We start from the raw sequence: 27,495 nt of genomic DNA, 5'->3' as shown, positions 1-27,495 counted from the left end.
GCACTAATCGAATTTGGGCATCGAAAAAAAATGACGCACTAATGGGGGGGGGGGGGCACATTAATTGAAGGATTGCTGTATTGGACATCCTGGAGAAAAGTCACGTGGAATAGTGAAACCAACTTTCTCTCATTTCATGTAGATGGAAGGACAACAGAGTAGGGGTAGTCCACCTGAACACTACCACCACCACCAACCAAGTACACACCCCCTGTTGACCATTTACTATGTATATGACAGAAAACTTCCAACAGGATAATGTGTCACAGGATATGTATCATCTTGAAATGGTCAGAGGAGCATTACAGCTTTACCTCAATGGATTTTGTCCCTTCAGTCATCAGATCTCAATCACATTAAGTATCTTTGGGAGCTAAATGAGATATTTGTGAGGTTTGCCTTGGCCTTGATACCTATGGAGTGTTTCCAGAACCTCACAGGGAAGATGCTCGAGTGTATCAAGGCTATTCTGAAGGCCCATAGTAATATGTCATACTATTAAGTGATGATCTCTAATAAACATCATAACAGTGTATAAATTCTAAAGCATAAAGAAAACATTAGTTCATGTGATTCCATAAGTAAGACCAAAATAGTGTTTCTGTTTGAATTTTTTTTTTTTTTTTTAATGAAACAAGATCATAATTTTCTTCTTATCTATATCAATTCATATTTATGAATATAGTTTCAGAGAAAGCGGATTTTATTATTTACTTTTACTGGGAATAATTGGTGACACATTATTTGCATGTTTTTATTAATTACTTTTCTTACATATGTGATATTAAATAAATTATGCATTTATTAAATTAATATTTCCTTTATCAACTGAATGGACCAACTAATCAACTCCCTCTTGGGATATCAAAGAGTAAGTTAATTAAATGAATAAACACATGATTTTTCCTTGCAGCTTAGCTAATGTCTGTATTCCAAAAAATATAATAAATCATGCAAATAAACAAGCAGACAGGCATTATTACTGCAGCAGAAATATATTTTGTGTAAATTCAGTATATCATTTTTTTATTATACAATAAAAACAATGTAAATATGTGATTTTGATTAAGTCATGGAGAACTCACCACTGCAAATGCACTTTATGTGAAAAGCAGTTTAAACTGCTGATTAAACTTATCAGAAATAGTTTACTTTATTAATAGACACAAATTTATGAATATATTTTTTAAAGATAAACATAAATGCATATTTTTTTCCTATTTAATAAAGATATTTAAAATTTTGTTATGGAAAGTTTTCCTAATAATGTTTTATGCTCTGTAAGCATCCATGTTTTTATTTCTTTACTCATTATTATAGTGTGTGTATATGATAATTACACAAGTAACATATTAAAAAATTACATTTATTTTTGACTGTACTGAGACTAATCACAATTTTCAAATACCTTTTATCTCACAGATTATCCTGAATTTTTCAAAGCACTTCAATTATTAATAAATAAAGTTTACTCCCCTCCCTCTAGTAAAGTGGCGGTTATTGGACAATTCATCTGTAAGCAAGTAATTATAAAAACAAAGTCCCAAATAGCAAAATGCTGTTCCTTGAAATAGTCATTAAAGTAGAAAAGAATTTCCAACAAGTCATATTATACATTCTTGCTAAATAAAATGGTAAATGGACACAAAAAAACATTTGTGTTAGAAAGGCTTAAATTGCACATGGTAGCAGAAACAGCAAAATCTTAATAAGAACGATTTATTTTTGTTACATGTGAGCTGATGAGTACAAAATGTATTTGTATGGCGCTGACCAAAGACATGGTGACAGAAGCCTGCCTGGTGACAGTCTACAGCAACAGTTGGAAGTGACAGTGAGACTTTACAAAGTTTAGGTAACACTAATGTTGCAACACAGAGGTTGACGTAAAAAGGAACAAAGTTAACAGACAGTAGGAATAGCCCACATCTGGAAGGCAGGCAGCTACCAGAAGTGGGCATCCTTCTTTGCCTTAATGTGGTAATGGGGATGACAGGCACTGTACACCTGTGACAATGGAGATTTTTTGCAAGGCTTGACCGGAGATATTCAGTTAATCTAAAAAATAAAATGAAAAATATACTTATTATTTTTATACTATTATTACAAAAGTGTTTCATATATTTCATAAAGGACTAACTAATTACGAATGCTTACATTTCTAAAGCTACTAAACAGGCATACTGAACAATCAAATATCATTTAACAAGGACAAGTACCAAGTTATGACCTCAGAATGAACTCTGGTAAAGCAATTATCTAGCCCATTCAAATTCTTTCTAGGTTCCTATGTAACATATCCATATTCACCAATGCAAACAGCTTTGTGAATACATTATTTTAGATCAGTAATTGTTCATGGTAGTGCTGGAATGTAAAATATTTGAACACTGACATATTCCTATGCAAAATATTTTAGCAGGATAAGGTAAAAAAAGGCAGAGGAATTATTCCTTATATAAAGAACTATCTTTTATTGAGTAGCTATCTTTTTTTTAACTGCAAACAGAGTCTAGTCTGTGGCTGAGAAGAGAAATGCTGCTTAGTGGAAAACTGGTTACTTTTAAATTAGCATTAAAAGATTTAGAGCTTGTGCTGCTCAGAGGAAGTGGCATTTGCACTCCTCAGTGCTAGGCTACTCAAAGAATGGCATAGGGGTGATTCTAGTCACTGACTCAATGAACCTTTTCTAAGCCTTTCTTTGACTGGTTCTTGAGTTAGGTGATCTCTGGCACGAACAAGTGGGTTTTCTCTCACAGAAACTCGTTTTTTTTTTTTTTTTGTCCCATAAATTCAAGAAAATAGACTATCACAACTATCATCTATCTAAAAGTAAAAGCATAATGATCTCTCCAGAGAAAATAGCTAATCAAATCGTTAATATGTCAAAGGCACCTAGGAACCATGAACATACCAAGAAAGTTAAGAAAGAACTTAGAGCATTAAAAACAAATGTCCCTGCTCTCTCACAATATGCCTCGATCTTTACTACAGATGAAGTAAAAGTCATCATAAAAGATGTCAAAGCAGGCAAAGCCACAGGCTACGACAGTATCCATCCTGAATTCCTGATTAATAGCGGGCCAAATACTATACAATCACTTTCTGAATTCTTCAATGATATATTATTGACTGGCCGACTACCTAGCCAGTTTAAGAAGTCAAAAATAGTTGCTATTCTTAAACCTGGAAAACTGTCCCAGGAGGCAAAAAGTTACAGACCTATTGCTTTATTGAGTTGTACTTATAAAATGTTGGAATGCCTTCTGTACAACAAATTATCTATACCAATCATATAGCACATCCCGTTTGAATAAGCTGGTTTTAGAGAAACACATGGTTGCTGTGACCAAGTACTCGTTTTAACGTCATACATAGAAGCTGGATTCCAGAAGCAAGAAAAAAATATCAGCTGTTTTCTTAGACCTAACAGCAGCCTATGATACAGTTTGGCCTAAAGGTCTTATATACAAATTCCTTAGTATTGTCCCATGTAAACGGACTGTGCACTTCATTTCCCCCATGCTCATGGAACGTTTTTTTCAAGTTATATTAGGAAATAAAATGTCCCGACAACAGAAACTTAATAATGGTCTTCCACAAAAATCAGTATTGGCACCCCTACTTTATAATCTATATACACACGTTTTGCTAGCCACCATCTCACGTAAGTTCTGTTATGCTGATGACACTAATTGCCATTCAACACAAAAACATGAGTCAGGCTGAAGAAGTACTTACCAAAGACTTGAAAACAATAGGTGAATATTACAAAAAATGGAGACTCCAGCTTAATCCAGACAAATATCAAGCTTTCACCTTAATAATCACATGGCAGATGTCGCTTTGCATATCTGCTTTGAAGGATGCTCACTACAACACAAGTTTTCAAAGTACTTGAGCATGACCTTGGACCATACACTCTCTTTGAAGCAACATCTAATAAATGTTTCTGCTAAGTTAAGAAACCCGTAACAACATAATACAAAAACTAATAGGCATGACATGGGATGCAACAGCCGATAATCTATGGATTACAGCTCTTGCACTAGTTTTCTATGTTGCCGAATATTGCTCACCAGTGGGGGTAAATAGCACACATATTAAACTTGTTGATAACCAACTAAATAATGCAATGAGACTGATTTCTGGTACAATTAAATCAACGCCCACACATTGACTTCTGGCTCTTAGCAACAATGTTGCACTAAGTCTGCACAGAACTAAACCTGTAAGAGTATAAGAAGAATCTGTTCTCCAGAATCTTCTTATACTCTTACAGGAGTACAAGAAGATTCTGGAGAACAGAGCCCTAACAATACACTTAGAACTTCCAGACTTAAGTGTACAACGATTGAGATCAAGTCATCCACAACTACAATTGGCCAAAACTACTACAATCTAACTTCAACCAGAAGCAAAAGTGGCAAGAACAGTGGGAGAGTCAGACAGATGATATTACAAAATCTTTTCTCAACAAATTATAAGAAAGTTTTGATGCTTGCTCAAACCTCCCACGAAAATCCTGGACTCAGCTTAATAGAATACAAACTAGTCATGGATGTGCAGACATGCTTTTTAAATGGGGGTAAACGATTGTCTCCACATTGTGATTGCAGAGCTCAAAGACAAACTGTGGACCATATTGTGACCCAATGTTATCTTAGAGCATATTCAGGAGACAAATCAAACTTTTTAAGTGCTACTCCCGAAGCTATGAACTATTTGACTAATATGGATATAATCTTTTAATTTTACTGGTTTTTTAAAATGGCTTTTAATTTTATATATATTTTTAAATAACAATGTGTTGTACTGCATATTTTATTCATGGCATACGAATAAATAAATAAGGAAATAGACCATAGAACCCACACTATTTCAGACATTAAAAAAAATATTGCGTTAGGTCAGGGACCACAAGATGGTGGCACTTGTTAGCCTTATCTTCACTGGCTGTCGCTTAAAATTAGTTGGACTAGCTATCTCAGATTGGTTACCTGAGGAGATTGAACTGCCCACTAAGTCTCCATTAGTTAGGACTAAAGAACTCCTTGCTTAGTCTCTATAAGGGAAGGCATTAGCTGATATTGATGATAAAAGTATTTATAATCACCTGCCAGGTCTTTATGAAGCACCATATCTTTAGTTTACTGATTGTTAATCACATAAATTTCAGGACAAAACAAAGATGACTTGTACAAAGCATCTAATCAGAACTAATTTAAAGAATGACTATTAAAAATAGAATAATATATGGACACAGAAAGAAATATGCTGTAAATATCAGAATTTAAGACAAAGCTCCTTCTCTCTCTCAGCTAAAAGGGGTTCATCTTAAAATTTGTATGCTTTTAATTGGAGCCAGTCCCATGGTTACTAACTAGTTCAGTTCTTTTTGTACTACCTAAAAAAAAAAATTAATGAGAGCCTGTGTAGCTCAGTAGATGTGGCGTTTGCACACCACGGTGCTTGGCCACACGAAGGAAGACTTCGTTTTGAGTCTAGTCGGCGACTAGAGGAAATTTTTCTAAGCCTTTTTTTGACCGGTTCCCGAGTTAGTCGATCTCTGGCACAGGCAAGCGGGTTTTTCCTCCTGGAAACTTGGGTTTTTCGCCCCGTAAACTCAGAAAATCGACCGTAGAACCCACATTATTTCAGACATTAAATATATTGTGTTAGGGACCACCAGATGGCGGCACATTTGAGCCATCTCTCTTCACTGTGTACCGCTTAATTAGTGATAGCCTTGGGCCTTCTATCTCTGATTGGTACCAGTGGAGATTGAACTGCCCACTCAGTCTCCTAAAGTTAGATAGGGCTAAATGGCCTCGTTTATTCCCGTATACGGGAGTAGGCGAGGCCAAATCTCTGTGTTAGCTGAGCTCATCAGCTCAGCTAACACAGAGGCGTTAGCTGAGCTGATGAGCTTGAAATTGCTTGTCCTGTTATTGTACTGGCACAACTTATAGTAAACATTATTTTAAATTAAAGTTCCAAGTATTTTTAAAAATTTCAATTAAAACTGTTTGACATGACTGGGCATACTTAAATAAAATAATAAAATGAAAAAAGTTAGCAAAAGTGCTAATTCTACTTATAAATCATCCCAAAAGTTTACAAATCTTCTGAAAAAAATCTTCAGCATAAATTAAAAAATTAAAAAAAAGCACAAGTAACATAACTGATGCATCGAAAATGAGAAAGCATCAGTCACATGTGAATAAAGTAGAGTAGCAGAGTCCAAACTGCTTTGAAGTCCTAATGGCACATGCATGCACGCACGCACATTTAAAAAAATCAACTAGGGTGAACTGTGTGAAGAACAATTCCATATAATGGAGAATAACTTAAGCCCATTAGATCTATTCAGATTGAGACAATATAGTAGAAAGGCTTCAGAGCTTTTTTTTTTGGTACAACCACTCCACAAAAAAAAAAAATGGCTTTTATGTATGATTTTATGTCTTTTCTAAAAGAACTCCACATTTGCAGGTGATACCATCTAATACAATACAGTCAATTTATTATCATACTGGTGGATATTTATTAACCGGGTACCTTCGAGATATTGTAGGAGTTGGGAATTGATGGTTCTCTCCATTTTTTTTTTTAATGTTAAATCTCATATACTAGAGGTTGGTTAATCAACCAATAGTACATTAGTATAGTGTATGGGTAATGGGTGAGGAAAGGAAAAAAGGAGGAGGAGGAAAAGAAACTTGTTCTGTGGGTTTCAAGATGTACTGTGAAGGGATGTTGGGTGGCAACCACACGTTCCAACGAACTTAGTACTGAGTGGGAGAATTATGGATCCAATTTCATATCAATATTTGCCATAGAAATATTTACAGGATACACATATTATAGAAACTAAATGTCTGTGCAAAAGTGGGAGGAGTGAGTTGGTAAGAGATGAATTATTAATCAATCTAATTGCCCTCCTGTGTATTAACTCAAGCATTTAGAGGGAGCTTTTAGAGGCCTCAACTCCTAATTTGAGTATAATGGATATACCCTTTTTCTTATCAGTAACATCAATTTTACAGCTGTGGCAATTGGGTTTGTTGGTGATTGATCGTGCTGTACTGGCAAGACACAAGGTGCTCTTCCTTCGTTGACTTTATTGATACTATCTTTACGTCGCACGATAGGCAGAGTGTGTGCTTGCATGTGGCTGATTTTTAATTGAAAAGATAACTGGCTTGATGCACTATAAGTACTGAGTTGTGCAGAAGTAATCGGCTCCTTAGTACTCATTTTGATTTCCATTTATTGGTTAATTTGAGCAAAAAAACATTTGTAATAATGATAAAATGTTGTGGGAGCACAAGTTTAGAGTAACTTCTTCACATGCACCACCTAGAATTCATTTAATTCATTCAAAGGGATAATGAAAGATTAGCAAAGGTAGTGACTGAAGCAAAAACTTGCAAGAAAAAGACCAAGACAGAGATAGGGTTGAGGAGTACTTTAGATCCAAATGCAAGATCAAATGAGGTACTTGAGTAATAAAAGACTAATCTGGAAGAAACTGATCTGTCACACACCTCCCTCGAGGATCTATACCAGAAGATGACATTAATGTTACTTTTAATATATTATTTCGGTAGATCTGATCTACTGAAATAAAAATATCAGTGAAATTTTAAAAAAGATCCTAAACATCCAACTTTATTAAATTCCATCCAGTCAGTGATTATCATTTTGTCAAAAAAAATGCCAACTGCTTTCATTCCCATATAGGGAGTAGGCAAGGCAGTTCAATCTCCACTGGCAGCCAATCAGAGATAGCTGGCCCAAGACTATCACTAATAATACATGGCACCTGGTGAAGTGAGATAAATGACAAGTGCATCTCATGGCCCCCTCATCTAAACACTATGTTTACTGTCTGAAAATAGTGTGAATTTTACAGTCAATTTTCTTGAGTTTACAGGAGAAAAACAAGCTTGCCTGTGCCAGAGATTGACTAACTCAGGAACTGGTAAAAAAAAAACTTAGTAAAAGTTCCTCTAGTCGGCGATTAGAAATGAACTTAGTAAAATGCACTCTCTCTTCAAGTGATCTAGAACTGTGGACGGCACATGACACTTCCACTAAGCTACACAGATGCCATCAATAATCTTCTTCTTCTACTACGCATTATTCTCGCTTCCCATGCAGGGTCCGCGTGTTACTTTTAGATGCGACTTCTTGTTAGTACTGCTCCCAACCGACCCGTCGCCTGGTCTGCCGCTGGGGGGTGGGATATATTCTTTACTGTAGAAGCGTATGTTCATGGGGCCGGTTTGCCTGTTTGCGGGATGAAAAACGCCAGATAAACTGGCGGAAAAAACCCTACTAACCGCGCCCAAGACCGGCTAACTTGGCTATGCCTGAGGAAGATCCTCAAATTCCTCATGTTTACAACGAGAATCGAACCTGGGACACTCCTTCCCCAGGCATACGGTTGCCAAGCGCAAAGCCACTAGGCTAACCGCGCGGTCAGGGGGAGGAGAATCATCAACAGCTTGAACCTAAGAATGAAAATCATTGAAGTGTCTATATGTATATAACCAAATAATATATAAACTGCACTTAGAAGGCTCCTGTTGATAGTTTCCATAGTCCTTGTAAAATAATAGCATAAGGAAGACTGTTCCAAAGAAATTAGGGTAGAGTGAATGAAAGGAGAAGACGGTTAAGTGAGTTTAAACATTTGTAGAGATGTTGAACATCTATATACGAAGGAATGGTGTCAGTCATTTCTGCATAAAAGCACTCATGATAAACAATAAAAATTATAGAGGGAGGAGAATCATCAACAGCTTGAACCTAAGAATGAAAGCACCATAAGACTCAGTGATTAAGTAATTAATTGAAGATAAGGATATTATGGAATAATTATTACAAAAAAGATTATATCCTTTCTTATGTTCTATTTAAATTGAGAAATAGATGGTTCTTATCCACTTTTGGTCTGCTGTAAACAGTCTTTTTCCAGTTGATATTCATCACACATTGGCACAACCACCTCATTTGATGTTATTAAATGCTCTGAGGTACATTATCATACTACATTTTAAATAAAACAAACAATTAAAACATTTGAGCTACTAGACATAATTTCCGCGTGGTTAGCCTAGTGGCTGTGCGCTTTGCAACCATATGCCTGGGGAAGGAGTGTCCTAGGTTCGATTCCCGTCGGTGACGTGAGGAGCTCAAGGATCTTCCTCAGCCATAGCCAAGTTAGCCAGTCTTGGGCATGGACAGCAGGGTTTTTTCCCCAGTTTATTCTGGGGTTTTTCATCCTGCAAAGCAGGCAAAGTGGCCTTGAGAACTCAACACTACAGGCCATAGGATACACCGGGGCATAAGGCTGACCACCTTATCCTGTAAACAGAGTGAGGTCCGATGATCAATGGACCCTCGACACTGCAAGGTAAAAGAGGGTATAATGAAGATGATGAAGATGAAGACATAATTTCTATTGTACTTAACCCCCCAACCGGCCAGGACATCTATAGACATCTAGCTAAATCTGGATATGATTCTGTAACACCTATTGAATAACATGGATAAGAAGTGCAATTCGGTCTTGCTATTTATCCACCTCAGCCAGTAGGGGTGTTATTTATTTATTTATTTATTCTTATGGCAAAAGGAATACAAAACAGCTGCAAGCCAATGTCCAGTCTGGAAAGCCAATCCAAGGCCTCATCCATCACCTTGTGGATATCCTGTAGGCCACCACCGTGAAATTGGTGCCTGGGAGTCATTCACAATATGAGTAATCGTCTGAGACACAGAAGAACAATCACAATAAGGGTGGTCTAACAGCCTCCATTTACGTAATAGGTAGCTACATCTGCCCTGGTTACTTCTGATCCTGTTGATTGATGACCAAATCTTCCTAGAAAGAGCAAAACCAGGCTGCAAAGCACAAGGATCTTCTACCAGGAAGCTGTTTGTTGGGAGATTGTTGGATCAGTATTTTCTCTCCACATGCCAGGTGTTGATGGCAGGGCAGCTGAAGAGAGTTCGTCCATGGACCAAAAAGGCTTTCTAGATTTTAGATGAAGACTAGGTGGATTTATGAGAGTCTGGTGCAGGGACAGAAGTGGGTTGCTCATTGCTTTATTAAATTCCTTAATCGAGGCTTGTCTTCTCCATATGTTTTGTGGAGCAATGTTAAATAGGACAGGCAGCCAGGAGAGAGGGGGGGGGGGGTGCTTCTCACTGTCCCACTAATTGAGTGCATGGTAGAGTTTAGCTGGGTGTCTATAATGTTAGTGTGTGCATTTTCCCAGACAGGGGACAATATTCTGCTGCAGAGAATGCAAGGGCTAGTGCAGACGAGCTTAGGACTTCTGCACCCAACCCCCAGGTTGTTCCAGCAAGCCTTGAAATGATATTGTTTCTCATTTTAATTTTGTTGGACAGGTTGGTGATGTGCCTTTGTAGCTTAGGCTTCTGTCCAGGCTCACTCCAAGGTATTTCGGATGAGGTTCATGTTCTATCATTTTTCCACAGAAAGAACGGTTGAGGTGTCGATTCGCCTCTGCATTGTTCAGGTGAAATACTATGGACACAGTTTTTGTTGGATTTGGCTTCAAGTACTCTTCCAGGATGTTCAGGTCTGTGTTCAAGGTTGATTCCAGGTTGGCAAAGGAGGTAGATTGATGTAGGATTGCTAGGTCATCAGCGTACATATACTTGCTTGAGCTGGTATGTGGTAAGTCATACACGTAGATGTTAAAGAGTAAAGGGGATAACACAGAGCCTGTGGGAGACCGTTGTGAAGGAATCTGGGCCTGTTCTTTTTTCTACCAATATGAACCTGGATCTTTCTGTTGGAGAGAATGGATTCAAAAAGCTGGGTTCATATTGGCAGAAAAAAGAACAGGCCCAGATTCCTTCACAACGGTCTTCCACAGGACTCTGTCTCATCCCCTTTACTCTTTAACATCTACTTTCATAAATGAAAGTGGCTCTGGATTTAAGTTTCTTCTGAAAGCCTGCTTCAATCTGTGTTGTCAGGGCCAGGACCTGGTCACAGCAACTTCTTCCCAGCCTGAAGCCAGCTTGCTCAATTGGGAGTGCTCTTTCGATGAGTGATGAAATTCTTTTAAGGAGAATTCTTTCAAAGAGCTTAAAGGTGGTGCAAAGCAAGGATATAGGTTGTAGATTTTTGACATCATTTGGATCTTTCCTTGGTTTGGGTACGGCAATTATTTTGGCTTCCTGCAACAGATTTGGTAGTTTTCCAGTCATTATAATTTTTGAGAAAAGGGTGGCTAGCCATGGTTGGCCTTGTTGACTGAGATGTTTTAGAAACTCAGGGAGGATACCATCCACTCCTGCAGTCATGCCATTCTTAGTGAGTTTTAAGGCTACCTGTACCTCTAGGGTGTTAATAGACAGCAAATTAAACACAAAATATGTAAGGATGGTGACCTAATAATATAAATTTATATAGAACAGCATATATACCGAGTGGTTGGCATATTATCTGTAGGTTCAAATCCCTTTGTGTGCATGGACATTTGTGACCATCCTTAAGTGGGAGATGAATTTCATCACCCAGTGTGAGACCACAGCCCTGCTTACTGGAGGCCTAAGGTGCTTGAAAGAGTTCTATGTTTGGTCTCTAGAGTTAGGTCTCCAAATTATATAAAAAATAAATAAAAATACCAAACAGTCCTTAGTCCACCCACGATACTAATGTAATTATAGTATACAAGGTGGTATCAAAAAGTTTCGAGACTAGCTCTGTTTACAAGAAATTACTTTATTCATCTACGTTTACACACTATCACTTTTAAAATAGTCCCCTTGCATAGCAATACGGTACTCCCAGGTTTCCTGGCACTTATGGAATGTGTTCCTGGAAGTCTTCTTTTCGAAGCGTGTCAAGCACCTTCTGCGATTCGGACTGGATCTCCGCAATGGTGTCAAAACGGCAACCTTTGAGCTGGATCTTCATCTTCTGAGGACGAAGTCTGCAGAAGCAAAATCTGGCGAGATCGTCAAATGTCCTCCCTCAGACGCCTTAAAACACGGAGTAGAACTCGCAATCTTACCCCTGGGGACGAATTCTCGATGCACAATGCAGCGAATGTTGAAAAAAACAATGAGCATGCACTTGGTCGAGCTGCAGACTGCCTCGCCTTTTTCGGTTGTGGAGATGATGGGCTCTTCAACTGTGAAGACTGTTGCTTCGTCTCATGGTCATACCCATACACCCAAGTTTCGTCACCAGTAATGATCCTAGACATGAAGGATGGTTTCATCACGGCACGCTGATGGAGTTCTTGGCAGACTTCGACGCAGTGTTCCTTCTGCTCCTGGGTCAGCAGCCTGGGGACGAACTTGGCAGCAACATGGTGCATGTTCAAATCACACGTGAGGATTGCCCGGACTGTTCCATATGACACACCGACAAAGGCAGCAGTGTTGTGGAGTGTTCTCCGACGATCCTCATGCACAAGTTGCCAAATGGCTTCGACATTTTTTGGGGCTGAGCTCATTGAAGGTCTTCCTGATCTCTCATCGTCTTCCAATGATGTTCTTCCGCTCTTGAAGCATGCGTGCTACTCAAAACACCTCAAACGACTCATTGCAGCATCGCCATAAACTTGCCAAATCATGTCAAACATCTCTGTGGCAGATTTGCCCAATTTCATGCAGCATTTCACATTCGCTCTTTGTTCTAACTTGCTGTCCATGATGAAATCACAGACGTGGTAACGCACATGGTCAGAATAGTGCCAGTTGTACAGCTCCTGATGTACACAGGACGATGTCTTTTGGCACACTGACTTATGAAGGTCGGTGCTCCCTGTGACCGTGCGTGCAGCCTTTTGCTGTCATCTGTTGGCGTGTTACAAAACTAGTCTCGAAACTTTTTTAATACCACCTCGTATTAGTATCACTCCTACCCACATAAGGTAAAAACCTTATGTGGGTAGGAGTCAAATAAAAAAAAATTTAAGAGGCATTTTTCAAACCCATTTTAACATATGGATCTGAGAAATGGATTTGACATTTAATTTAAGGCTAGAGAAGATGTGAGGTCTGATGGAACTGGAGGAATGAATATATCTGAGAAGAACTTGCTATTATTAATATTCGATAATTAATATTAACACAATAAGCTACTCTTTAGATCAGCTTTATTTTATTTTATATTGCTACCACCCACAAAAGGTTATTTTGCCAACCTATAGTACATTTTGTACTGTGGGTAAGCTAAGGATTTTTTCCTATTTTTATCAATTTATATATATATATACTGTGTTTTTCGATAGATAACGCACACATTATCTATACAAAAAAAAAGTCTAAAATCGTTAAAAATGAACATGAGCAGTATACATTTGAAAAGTATGAGAGGTAAATCAAATGTAATAACAAAACTAAGGTAGAAGTATTACTTAATATTTATTGAACATTACACTATTCAAATCCAAAAAATTCTTCATCAGACTCAATATTGAAAGAATCAATTGCATTAAAAATTTCGTTTGGTATTTCTTCAGCTTCATAATCATTGTCACCGAACACCACTGCATTCCCTTGAGCTTTAATGAAACCATTTCTCACACAGTTTTCACTTACAGCAGCCCAACTTTCTACAATCCAGGTAACTACAGGGTGTTCGGGATAAATTTGACAGTTTCGTAAGGAAAAAGAAAATCTTCTTTGTATCTATTAAATTTAATGAATTGACAAAAAAACATTACAGGCAGAGTTAATTACAATACTATCAACAAGATTTACTCAAAATAACCACCATTAGCATCGATCACAGCTTCAATTCTGCTTCGGAACCTCGAACAAGCTGATGCTACAGTCTCCCTGGGAAGGGCAGCAAAAACTGTTTTAATTTTATCCATTAACTGGGCTTTTGTATTACTGGAAGTGCGATTGGTGTCTTTTTCAACTGCGCCCCATACAAAATAATCCATGGGGTTAAGGTCTGGGGAGTTTGGAGGCCAAACATTTGGACTGGTGAAGTCGTAGAAATTTTCAGACAACCATTTTTGACTTTTCCCAGAGGTGTGGCAAGGGGCCGAATCCTGCTGCCATACATACGGCCTACCATTGGCTACCCTTGTTATCCAGGGCTTGACTACAGTTAGCAACTCCACGAACAAAGCCCGAATTCCAATGCCAGGGTTCTTCAACACCTGTTCCTGCAGATTTGCGAGGAATTCTGCTGTACGAACGCAATCAGATCGTCTGCTAGGGATCTTTCTTCTTGCTACATCCTCGTAGTCACCATTGCAAGTCTCTAGTTCATGCCTGATTGTTTTTACTGTATTCAGGGAGCATTGGGCAGCAGTCGTAATATCCTTATTTTGATGGCGGGCACGAATCATCATGATACAAGTTATTCTCTTCCATGATTCAGGTGGGTTCCAGCTATCCATCCTTTCTGACATCTTGTATATGAATGAAGAAGGGTCCAAACTTTTAAATGAAGAGAAGTGTGTGTTAATACATGTAACTTACGGAAAAATATAATTAATTATAAATATGTCAAATTTATCCCGAACACCCTGTATATCTTTATATGACGTTCTTTTCATGTGCCCTGTTTTGTTATCTCAGGTTTTTTTTCTAAAAAAGTTTTCTCTCAGAAACAACAAACGAAATTTAGCTACTTTCGCTTCCCAGTTGCACGGCAAATTTTGTCAAACACTAGTGGAGAAGCACACACACTTAAATTGTTTCTCTTCATAAATCCAATAACCCAAGATGGGTAGGCCTTGAAATCCTTTATATTATTGTTTTGCACAATTCTTTTCGATTCCTGCAACACACGGACAGTAGATATTCTCATACCTTTAGCTTTTTCACTAACAACCCAATCAAACAGTTTTTTCCCTATGGTTGGCCACACCTTCTAAACCTCATAGCACGTTTCCTCGTATGTAAACATTTCAGGATTGTTTCAGCCTTTCGCCATTCATGAACACTACTTTTTCCAACACTGAACAATCTACCAGCTTCATGATTCCCTTTTTCCTTTGCAACTTCTACCATTTCAAGCTTGAACTGTGCTATGTAGGATTTTCTCAGAGAAGTACTTCTCTCTTCCATGGATAATTCAGATCTAATAACAAAATATAAACAAATAATGATTTACTTTAGGAAGTATTTTAAAACAGGATGTACGGAATAATCGACCACTGGTACTAGCAATACACGTGCTTTTAAAGAATTCCTTCATCCTCTGTCTGTACTGCCTAACTTTACTGTTAGTTGGCGCATGCGCGTTATCAAAAAATACAGTATATATATATATATATATATATATATATATATATATATATATATATATATATATTTTTTTTTTTTTTCTCCTATTTTTAATTTTTATTTTTTACATAGTCCAGAAATCACAGAGACCAAACATGGAACATTTTCAAGTCACTTCAGACCTCCATTAAATGAGATAGTGGTCTCACACCAGGCAATTACAGTCATCTTGCACCTAAAGACAATCACAAACAACCATGTTCATGGCAGGATTTGAATCCGAAGTCTGTTGGTCGGAGAGCAGATATGCTAACCACTCAGCCAACCAGACTACCATTATTAATTTACAATTAAATAGTATAGCATTTAAAAAACAGAAGATGAAATATTAACATAAAAAAATAGATAGTTGAAGCAAAATGTTGAAAAAGACTCAGCAGAAGATCTAGACTGCTCAATGTAATAAGTCAAGCTTTTGGAGATCTGACATAAGCCAGAAAGGAAAAAATAAATAAAAATAAAACATACCAGGAACAGTATTGAAATTTTAATTATTTAGACCAGGGTTTCCCAAACTGTGTTCTGCGGAAGGTGAATAAGTGTTCAATGAGAAATTCTCCTGGAATTTGTCATTTTAGTTTTCTAAGCATTTTTCATGAATAAATATTTTATAGTGGAAATATTCTGAGGAGAATAATATTCATGAATATGTCGAAAAGCTCAGATCCAGAATGCCTAATAACATCTGTGTAGCAAATGTTAGTGACCAAGCTGTGTATTTTTAAACCTGGAAGTATTCATGTTCTCTATGTTCACTGGGCATCTATAGATGCCGTATGGTCACTCCGATGCTCGGTGATGTTCCACACCAGGCTTCGCCATGTAGTCCTGTTGTTTGCTTTTCTGGCAGCCTCAACTCTCTGAAGATCAGTCACTCCACACACACCATCCATCCATCTCATTGATGGTCTACATAATGACTCTTTTTCCAGGAACTTTACCTTCTATTACTGTTCTGAGAAGTCCTCCTTCCATCCTTTCTATGTGTCCAAAATATTTTAACTTTCTTCTGTCAATATCCTTAAGGAGCCTTAAAGTTCTACTAATCTTTTCTAACACCCATTCATTTGTACGCCTTTCAGTATATGATATCCTCAACAGCCTTCTGTAACACCACATCTCAAAAGCAGATATCCATTTCTTATCTGACTTCTTTAGGTTCCAAGTCTCGCATCCATAAGTCGCTGTTGGAAAAACAACTGTATCTAAAATCCTCAACTTTGTTCCCATGGAGATAGATCCATCCTTCCAGATTTTAGACAGGTCTCTGACTGTTGTTTTAGCCATTCCTAACCTTTTTTTGCCATAGTATTCAAGTATTCATGAATTATCGTTAATTTTCACACATCAAAACCTTTCAACATTTGGGAAAGGGAATGCCGCTGTTTATGCCCGGTCATAAAAATTACCTGCAAGCAGATTATAACAATGGGTGGCATATCCTGTTCTCAAAACGGAAGGAAATGACATCTGTGTAGCAAATGTCAGTGACCAAGTGGCATATTTTTAAACATGGAAATATTCATGAATTAATGTTAATTTTCACACATCGAAATCTTTCAACAATCAGGAAAGAGAATACTGCTGTTTATGACCGATCATAAAAATTGCCTGCAAGCCGATTACAACAATAGGCAGCGTATCCTCTGTTCTCAAAACTGAAAGAATAACATCTGTGTTGCAAATGTTAGTGACCAATCAGCAAGGAAGTATAAAGAAAAATTTTCCACTAAAATTGAAGATCAAGGTAGTCTGTATCCGGTTCACAAATCTAGTAATACTGAATACTTTCTTTGCAAGTTCGTATTGTAGGATGAAAGTTTCAAAAACCGTAGTGTCGTGATTTCTTAAAAGTAATAGACCTGCAGATTTAAATTTTAATATGAATAAGAGACAAGGGACTTTGTTTAATTTTGGTATTAAGAAATCTCTTATTGAAGGTGCTTGTGAGTCATCCACCACCAGCCTACAAAGTGATCTCCAGGATGTACAAAAGGAGGGGAAAACTACCAGCACACAGGAGAAAAAGTCTGCATTTACTCGTAAGTACTTATAATATTATAAATTTTTGGTGATCAGAATGGGATATGTCAATGAAAATCAACACAAATTAATTTAATGATGTTTATATTTAATTAATAATTAATGATCAATTATTAATTAATAATAAAAAATCAGCTAAATTAACAATTAATTATTAATTAATACATTACAAAATAACCAAGGTGTTCCGTGAAAATTTCAGGATTTGTGAAGTGTTCCATCATAGGAAAAGTTTGGGAAACGCTGATTTAGACTATCCTTGAAGGTACCATCCAGGAAATAAACAGTTATCAGATTCTTAATCTCTAATAAGAAATTTCTCACCATCTTTCCCACCTGACTCTTTTCTCCGCCTTTCTTCATAAACTCTTTCATCTCTCGGTCTAGCACCCCCAAATATACTTGCTCTACTAGCTGTCTCAGCAATATCATTCACTGGGGCTGTTACTGTCCTTGGTTTTAATTTCAGCCTTGGCCGCTGGGCAGAATCTTCTATATAAGATTGTAAATATGTTACTTATTAATTACTCTGCACAAAAGATTTTTATAGTTAACTATTTAGTATAGCATTTAAAAGATGTTTCTTAAATTAATGCAAACCTACTTTAAAAATTTTACAATTTAAGTACTCTCCAACCTGATAAATGAGAATTTATAAAATTAGAGAAGCTGTGATATTCAAAAGAGAATACAAAGCAATGTATAATGTGCTTTTCTTTTGCTACACTGCCATTATAGGCTAATTTTAAACCATTTGGTGGGTTTAGTTGCAATTCTTTGAGCACAGCAGTGCTATGATAATGTAGTCAACAATGCCAAAGTAAATTTACTTACTACCACTGTAGTAAGTATGAAAAATCTAACTGTGAAGACCTGTACATATTCATCTTTAATATTCATGTTATTTATATTTGCAATTACAAAAAAAAAAGATTACTCTGATGAAACTTCCAGCAAACAAGCTAACAGCCCAAAGAAAAGCTTTGACTTCATTTAATCAAAATGCATAATGCACCAAGAATTTCATAGCAAAAACAAATATTGTATATATATATATATATATATGAATACTTTAAATTACTGAAAAATCATGATACTTCTAAATATTTACAGTAGGAAAAAAAAGCTAAGCTATTTGTTGGCAATCGAGCAAGTCCTTTGTATCAAGTAGGCTTAAAGGTTTAATTTAAGGGTTTAAAATAAAGGATATTAATTAATATGCCCATTTGAATGTCTTGGAAGTAAAGATGGTGAAAACTTAACAAAATATTTGATTAGAAGCTCAAAACTAACTGAGTCTGCCACACAGTTTTTTGTAAAATGTAATTGAAGGAGGTTGGTTGATTCCAGAGGCCTTTTTGTGTTTATAGCACATTGGGTGGTTCTTATGGCCAGCAAACGTGTGGACAGACTTATGTGTTCGTCGAACATGTTGTTTATTATTTTAACGGTATAATAGAACACGTCTCCCAGATGGTTCCTTATCATTTTCAGTTTTCAGAAAACCCACACATACAGGCAGATACTTACACAAACAATCACACCATCATCCTTCTCAACAATATGGCATTTTAAAAACGCTAACCCATAGAGCGAGAGCAATCTGTTCAAATGACAAGGCTCTTACTGCTGAACTGACTCACTTACGCCACACCTTCTTGGCCAACGGCTACAATCCACAAAAAATAAACAAAATACTAAACACTCCTAAGAAACCCCTCCCACCATCCACCACAGAGAACTACAACAAAACAGTCACCATCCCTTACATTAAAGGCACATCCGAAAAGATCTCAAGAATTCTCATTAAACATAAACTACGCACTACATTCAGACCATGTAGCAAATTAGCCACCCTCATCCGCTCACCCAAGGACAGCATTCCTCCTTTATCACATCCAGGAGTCTACCAAGTACCCTGCTCATGCAATCAAGCCTACTACGGTCAAACAGGAAGAACTGTGAATATCCGCATCAGCGAACATAAACGATACGTCCGGAAATATCATTATGGGAAGTCGGGCCTAGCAGACCATGCTCTGGATACCCCTGCACACAGGATCAACTGGAAAAACACAAAAGTACTACACAGAAACCCATATAAATCAGAGAGATTGTTCTTAGAGGCGACAGAAGCCCTAAAACACACCCCAAATCTCAACAAATATGGCTGTATTAACTTGCCGAAGATCTGGGAGACAGTCATATTAAGGAAAAACTAGCACTTTTCTAGGACTCTAGCAATATATGATAGCGTTTTTTTTTTTTTTTTTTTTTTTCAGATAGAGGGCGCCAAAATCAGGACTCTAGTCTTTGTGTTGCTGCTACAATTTTGTTAATGTACACCATGTTGTTTTAGTCTCGCGTATTGTGACAAACAGTGTTTTTGTGCTCTGAAGATGCTGGTTATAATACCAGCGAAATATCAGCATCAAGTTAATAAATTAATTATTTACTTAGTTTCTGTGTTCTATTATACCGTTAAAATAATAAACAACATAAACAACTTATGGCCAGCAATTCAGAACATTGTAGTTTGGACTCATTTCCTTGAAAATAAGTAATGATATGATTTCTGGGGTTTGTTTAGATTTTGTAGCAGCAAGTAGATAGTCAGATATGGGAATATATTACAATCTTGATATGTTCGATTTAGAAAGACTACATTATGACATAGCAGCATGTTGACTGAGTTATTGTGGTTCTATGTTTTTGTAAATTTTGTAGGTTGTTGTTGTTAGTAGTGAAGACAATTTTATAATTCGAATATTCATTTTATGGCTTTATAGATGTTTTGGATATATGGAAATTTTAAAGCTATATGTGACATTGATATGAAGTTTTGTGGAGAAGACGTGCTTTAGGGCTGAGTGAATAGTATAGTCTATAAGTTGCTTGGATACTGTCAACAGCTGAAAATATTTTTCAGAAGAGTAATTTCTTGGTTTAAAGCAGTATCTGAAGATGAGTATTGGCAGGCGTTAATGAATTGTGTCGATATGATAGATTTTTTGACACAATAAGAGTGATAGGAAGTGAAATGCAAATAATTTCCAGAGTTTGTAAGTGTGTGGTATACTTTGGTACTGATATGATGATTGAATCTAATGAGAGTCAAATTTAAGAAGGATATTGTTTTATTTTCCTTGCATTGAGCTATGAATTTTAATCTGGAGCTAAAGGTGAATTGAATGAACTAATTGCTGTATAGCATTTGGGTTGCCAATGCACAGTAAGTACATCGTCTACATATCTACCGTAATAAGTGATGACATCTGTAGTAAGGATAATAAGAATTTGCGTATAGGCGAGAAAAAGATCAGGGAGAATACTGTCATTGTATTTGAAGGAATTTGCTGAGATTATTAAAATTATTAGAGAGAATATCTGTAAAAGATACTTTTGTATGTCACAGTAAGTCTGGTCATTTATAATTTATGATTATTTGGTCATTTATAGTATATATTATAATTTGAATAATTTAACCCATTTAGATGCCTGCTGGGGTGTCGGCTGGTTAAACAAGGGTCCTGATCAAACAGCAAAAAGTCAGCCACTGGAACAAATCCTGAAACACACCTTAACTCAACATCACCAGAATTCAAGATTGGTATTATCTTGTACTAGTTCGATCGGTACTAGCTTCATTAGATGAAACCTTTTGGCTCTTCATTTTAGTAAATACTTTTACATACAGACCGAGAGTTCGCTTATGAAAAATACACATATCCGACATTTCAAATTTCTTAGTATTAAAAAAGAGTTTTTGCTCTCTTAAGGTTTCTGCCTGGTCTCTGATGAAAACCAACCAGTTTGAAACAGCTGTCAGGCAAGTGAAACCTTATCAAAATGGACCAACAGGAGGCGAATATATGGATGCCTAGGTATAGCGATCACGTTTCCTATAAGGTCAGGTTAGGACAACTCCTAAATGCCGGCAAGTGTATTCCCGTAAGCAACCTGGTCAAATTTCATATGCAACTTTTATAGTTTCTGTATTCGGCTTTGAAATAAATGCTGGATTTAATTTCCACCTGATTTTTATAACAAAATGTTATATTCAGGCAATGACAATCAAGGAAAAGAAGGAGTAGCCATAGTATTCAACACCAAATACGAGGCCACTCTTCTTGAATGACAGGCAATATCAAGTCGAGTGATATGGATAAATATGAGAATGGGGAACTGGACAATGAGACTTATTTTTGCCTATTGGTCCCACAGAAGATACTACTAAGGTATAGTTCGCCCACCGATTTGAGGTCCCTCGACACTTCTGCGCATGTCAGAAAAAGGAGAATCCATTCCGATAATAGGGTAATCAGTCTGTCTTCTGGGATGTAATAATAAACAAACTCAGTTTGTTTATTATTACAGGTCGGAAAATTTAGCTTTTCTTATACGAACATTGCTGTTTTTAAAGTGTAACCATTTTGCTTATATAACAGTTGGAAAAATGTACGTAGAGTGTTAATAAAATTAAAAAAGCTATAGCATAAAACAAAAACGTAACTAAGTTTATTTTTAAGAAAGTTTTCTATAAAATAAAAAGAATTATACAGAAAAACAGAAATTATTTCAAATGAACTTAGATATTTTAAACTTACAGTTGAGAGAACTGAGAACACTTTAATGTCCTAAACTGATTAATTATTTATGACTTGTTGTGACTCTCAATAGCATGCAAAAAAATGTTGGAAAAAAATACCATTGTCAAATTCTTTTAATCTTCAGAGTCATCTGAATCGGTGTCCGAATCGCCATCACTTTCACTTAAACTGATCACCAAAGGTTCGCACAATTCTTCGATAATTCCAACTCTATCCCAATATATATTTTCGAATGAGGTGACATGAGAGCAATATTTTCCCCAGTTTTGAACTGTAATACTTTCAGTCGCCTGTTCTGAAAGCTTAAAAAGTTTCGACATGTCAATACCTCCAGTTACGTTGCGATGGCGAATGAAACCTTTCACTTCTGCCCAAACATACTCAGCATTAATATCGCAATGATATGGTGGTAGCCTCAAAGCTAGAAATCCATGCTCTTTGAGCATCATGTCGAATTTAAATAGTTTAGTTGTGGGCGAGTTTCTTTTGACCAAATTAAACAATTCAATTTTTCGCATATCTGGGGAATGAGAAATGTTATTTGCAGAGAGCCAATCCATAAGAACTTGCTTCTTATTAGACCAATTTGGAACTTTGTTTAATCGAATAAAGTGATATGAAGCGTTGCATCAACCAATGTTTCCTTCAGTGCTTGTCACTGAATCTCCAAGGTTTGATTCCTGTTCTCAAACTCTTTCATTTTTTCTTCAATAATCTTTGTGTATTTTAGTCTACAGTTCACATCTGAGAGCTGCTCAACTTTTATTCACTTTAAAACTTTCTTACATGCTCTTCTTTTCAAAATGAAATTCAATTTTATTCTGCTCAAGACTAAATAGTGATCACTTCCAATTTCAAATCCTCTGTATACTCTGGTGTCCTGCACCAGGGAGAAAACATCACTATCAACAATAACATAGTCAATGAGACTTTTCTTATTCCTTGCCTCTTCTCTCCATGTGAATTTGTGCACATTTTTATGTTGGAACATGGTGTTAGTAATAACCAGTCCATGTCCTGAGCAGAAATTATTAGATTAGCTCTTTTCTCCAAATTTTTCCAAAATATTTTTGTATGTCTCACAATCATTTCCTACTATTTATTTAGATATATATGCTATTCAGATCCCCAACAAGGACCAACTTTTCCTTTTTCATTGTGTCAGTTGCTTTTTCTACAGCATCAAAAAATTCCTCCACTTCTACCTTCTGTGGGACCATAGGCAGAAATAAGTCTCATTGTTCAATTCCCCATTCTGATATTTGCCCACATCACTCTATTTGAGACTGCCTGCCATTCAAAAAGATTAGCTTTGTATTTTGTGTTGAATACTATGGCTACTCCTTCTTTTCCTTGATTGTCATTTCCTGAATATAACATTTTGTATTTTTTGCTCAGAATGATCTCACCAGTTTTTGTCTTTTTTGTTTCAGTCACCCCTATTATGTCGATCAGGTACTTATCTAATTCTTCAGCTAGCTCCATTTCTTTGCCATTCAGTCTTCTTATGTTGATAGTACCGATCTTTAATTCTGGTGATGTTGAGTTGGCGTGTGTTTTCAGATTTGTTCCAGTAGCTGACTTTTCGCTGTTCGCCCTGATTCTCTGGCGAAAACAATGGGAGCCCTTGTTTAACCGGGCGACACCATAGCCGGAATGAAATTTTGTCATGTTGTACCATCATTTTGTATATTGGTTTAAGCCAATAAGAATACAATTTGGTCGGCTAAATCCCAAATTGCCAGCCCATCCTCGTTCATTCAGTATCCAGGTAGATACCCAACAGGGTGCACCACGAGACGGTGAGGGTTGGACATTAGGTCAGAAGCCCTGGTCGGTTCTCCGCATTCCTTTAAAGGCTATATGGAGGTCTCTTCTCGGTTATACAATAAGTATTTGTCCCCTCAATTCTTTGACCTGTACTTGTTATATTTACAGCAGCGCTTTCTTCCTCTTGTTTCTTATCTGCTTTACAAAAGTCTCTCATTAAAATTTTCTGATGACATGCATTATCTCTGAGTGTTAGAGAGATCCTCACAGATACAATCAATTTCTTCATTTGATGATTGGAGGTAGGTGCATATATTTGTATTACATTCAATTAAAACTCTGACTGATTGATTTTCAATCTGAGTATGGGAGACTAGTTTACACTTCAAGATTCTTATTCTTCCATCTTTTATGCAACGTATATAATTCAAATTCCTACGTGATTAAAAACTTTTCCAGTTGTATGTAAAATATACTTAGCTGTTTCAGAATTTTTTTTTTATTTATTTCTGTTCTTAGTTCTGCAAATATAAGTAAGTATATCCGAATTCATTTTCCCCAGTACCTTACACAACTGTTCTTCCTTTTCTGATCCTTTCAAAGTTTTGACACAGACAGCAAGTACAGATATTCATTTTCCTTATCATGATGTTCTTCACAAATACATTATTTAGAAAGGACTCCCATTTGGATTTAAGTCAGTTCTATCATTATGAGAAATACATATGACAATGAAGAAAACCTGCCCACTTTGGCCTTTGATTCTTGTCAACTCTATTTCTCTAAGGAATAATATCTGGTCACTCCTACCATGTTTACCATACATCTTGGGATTCAACCTACTAGCTATGGCAAAAACCTGGAAGAGAAGGCACACTGCATAAGAAGAAATTAAAAAGGATGCACATGAATATTCTAAACAGCATTAGAGAAAGAGCAAGAAAAAAAAACCAAAGAGAAAAGAAAGAGAAGTAGGGACCAGTCTATAGATAATATAACAAGTGCATATTACACGAAGTAACACATGGTCCAGCATAAGGTGCTGCAGGTTAAGCAAAAGAATGTAGGAAATATTTACCATGATGGAAACAAGCATGATCCATGACATCTGTTCAAATCTGGATTATACACAGTTAACTTTCACCACAGCAAACACTGTTATAACAAACTGACTCACTATAACAAACTACTTCCTTCCTCATAAGCAAAATGCAATTCTAAAGAAATTTCACTATAGCAAAATATTCCTTTAGTCTCTACAAGCTTGCTATAGTGAGAGTTGACTGTTGAAAGTTTTTCTATTTGGTTATATTATAAATTAAAGATGTCAAAAAATTATATTCTTGGCATCTTTAATTTTAATTTGCCTTAGTATCCTATAATGCAATGCGCATATCCTTACAGACATTTTTAATGCTATACATTATGGGAAGGGCCACTATCAAGAAGTGATACCAAGGTTGAAGAAATGCAGAAGTCATATTTCCATATACAAGTAGCCAAAAGGTGTCACACCTTATTATTATATTTGCTTACACTTGGATAAAGGATGAAACTAAGAATGTAATTTCTTGACATCTTTAATTTATAATATAACTTATGGTAAAACTTTCAAAATCTATTTCTAATCCAGAGTATTTTAATAATAAGGTGTGATGCCTTATCCAAATTGGATACATTCAACTCCACTTGTTATTGTATGCAGATGATTATACTCCACTATAAATCCAGAACAAGTCATTGGAACTCTTTTTGGGTACAAATTTTAATGATGATAGTAAATTAAATTTGGGAATAGATAATGGAATAAGCAAAGCTGGTATATGGTGGGGAGCCAGTTGAATAGATTTATATGGAATAAAGAGAGAAATTAACTAAAAAAACTAGTTCTTCTATACTGGTATAGAAGAACTAGTGTCCAAACCAATTTCAACTTATGGATTTGAGAGATGTTAAGAAAAAACAATAAGGAGCTATGCTTATTCCATGTAGTATTAACAATCGACTATTTAGACTCAAGTGCTGGTTTGAACTCGTTATGGGGTTGAATGGAATAAATACAGCACATATAAATAATTAAACAACACGTTTAATCACCTCTATATTTCATCTCAGTCACTGAGATGAAATATAGTCGATATGTTCTCCTTAATACACACAGGATTAGCAACATCACTACTAGTAGAATTATGGGACATTGTAGGCATACTAACAGCCAATGAAGTCATATCAGTTTTAATTGAAAGAAATATAATTTAAATAAAAAGTTCAACTGGCTGCAACACAAAAAAGAAAAACATATGAAACATCTAGATCACCGTAAAAGGTCATAATCTATTGGTCATCTTGCATTTTATCTAGAAGTTTTAACGCAGCCTTAACTGCTGACACTATTCCGCAAGTGGACATCATAACACATGTAAAGAAGGGATTATGGAATTTTTCCAGACCTCTTACTTCTGCACTGTTACTGAGAAATATCTCCAAATCAGAATTAAGGGCGTTTTTTTTTCTTCTTTTTTTGAAAAGAATAGTATATAAATTTAAACACCAACTGAGAATATAATATAATAAATTAAACAACTTATTCAAGATGAATGCCATTGATAACAGTCATTGTTGAATCACTGACTGTGCTGTTCTGCTTATTAAATGAAAGTGAAATTTTGCTTTAGTTTTCATTGATTTCAAGTATCTGGGTGGCTATTCAATTATGGGGAAAGAAGGTTGAAATATATAATGGTTGGATGTGAGAATCTCCTGGATTAAAATCCACACTGTAATTTAATAAAGCATTCAGAACACCTTGTCAAAAATACAGTGTTTGTTAATATAAAGAAAGTGAGGGCATGAAACAAATAACAGGTCTAGTTGCAACAACATACTTTATGTTGCAATTAATTTTTTAGTGCAAATAAAGTTCGAAATATGCATGAATTTGAAAAATATCCATAAATTGAAAATTTTAAATATTTAAACGTACTTCAAATATATTTAAAAATTACATATTCGAACCTGCTGATGGCTCTTTAAATTCTTCAGTTGATGGTCTCCTATCTCTGGGTAGACCCATTCTTCCGCCAACAGATGAAGGAACAGGTGGACCACTACCAGCAAAACCACGAGATCCCCTGTCAAAATCTCGATCTCCACTTCCCCGATCCCTTTCTCTGTCATTAAAACCTCCTCTATAGGCACCTGCTCTTGCACCACCACCACCACCACCTCTGTCATATCTGCCACCAGTTCGATCTCCCCTGTCTCCTCTGTCACCACCACGGCCACGGTCAAAGCCTGACACTGATAAATAAAGCAAACAATTTTTAAATTTTTTATAAATTTCCGTATATTTTCTTATGCTGCATTTTGATATTTAATATGTGCTGCTGCTGTAAATATTAATAAATTCTGGATAAAACTGTCTATAACCAGAATTTATAAGACATATAACAATTTTTATAAGATTTTCAGATTTTACTAAAAAAAAATTTTTTTCTCTAATTTCAAAAACACAATTTTAAAAGATAAAATAAAGATAAAATTGAATTTCATATTGAGAAGAATAACTTGTAAGAAAGTTTTAAAGCGAATAAAAGTTGAGCAGCTCTCAGATGTGAACTGTAGACTAAAATACAGAAATATTATTGAAAAGAAAATGAAAGAGTTTAAGAACAGGAAACAAACCTTGGAGATTCAGTGGCAAACTCTGAAGGAAACATTGATTGATTCTGCCAGAGAGGCATGTGGTGAGGTTGTGTGCAAG

General features: G+C 36.2%; 1 protein-coding gene across 1 annotated transcript in view; it reads right to left on the bottom strand.

Annotated features, from left to right (window-relative positions):
* Positions 1-1,345: 1,345 nt before the first annotated feature.
* The window catches only part of LOC150102002 (eukaryotic translation initiation factor 4H-like), a 144,300-nt gene continuing 118,150 nt past the window's right edge, over positions 1,346-27,495 (bottom strand). The window contains exons 6-8 of the mRNA XM_090399948.1: positions 26,748-27,032; positions 17,677-17,844; positions 1,346-2,058 (exon numbers count right to left, since the gene is read on the bottom strand). Of these exons, the coding sequence (XP_090256074.1) occupies positions 2,054-2,058; positions 17,677-17,844; positions 26,748-27,032 (458 nt within the window). The 3' untranslated portion in view covers positions 1,346-2,053. The remainder of the gene's footprint in view (positions 2,059-17,676; positions 17,845-26,747; positions 27,033-27,495) is intronic.

This window comes from Typopeltis vanoorti, chromosome 11 (assembly GCF_054136105.1).
Source record: "Typopeltis vanoorti isolate ZY-2024b chromosome 11, IOZ_Tvanoo_1.0, whole genome shotgun sequence".
In the NCBI taxonomy this organism is placed as follows: Eukaryota; Metazoa; Arthropoda; class Arachnida; order Uropygi; family Thelyphonidae; genus Typopeltis; species Typopeltis vanoorti.
The sequence above is the reverse complement of the archived record's forward strand: the minus strand, read 5'-3'. Positions and strand labels throughout refer to the sequence as shown.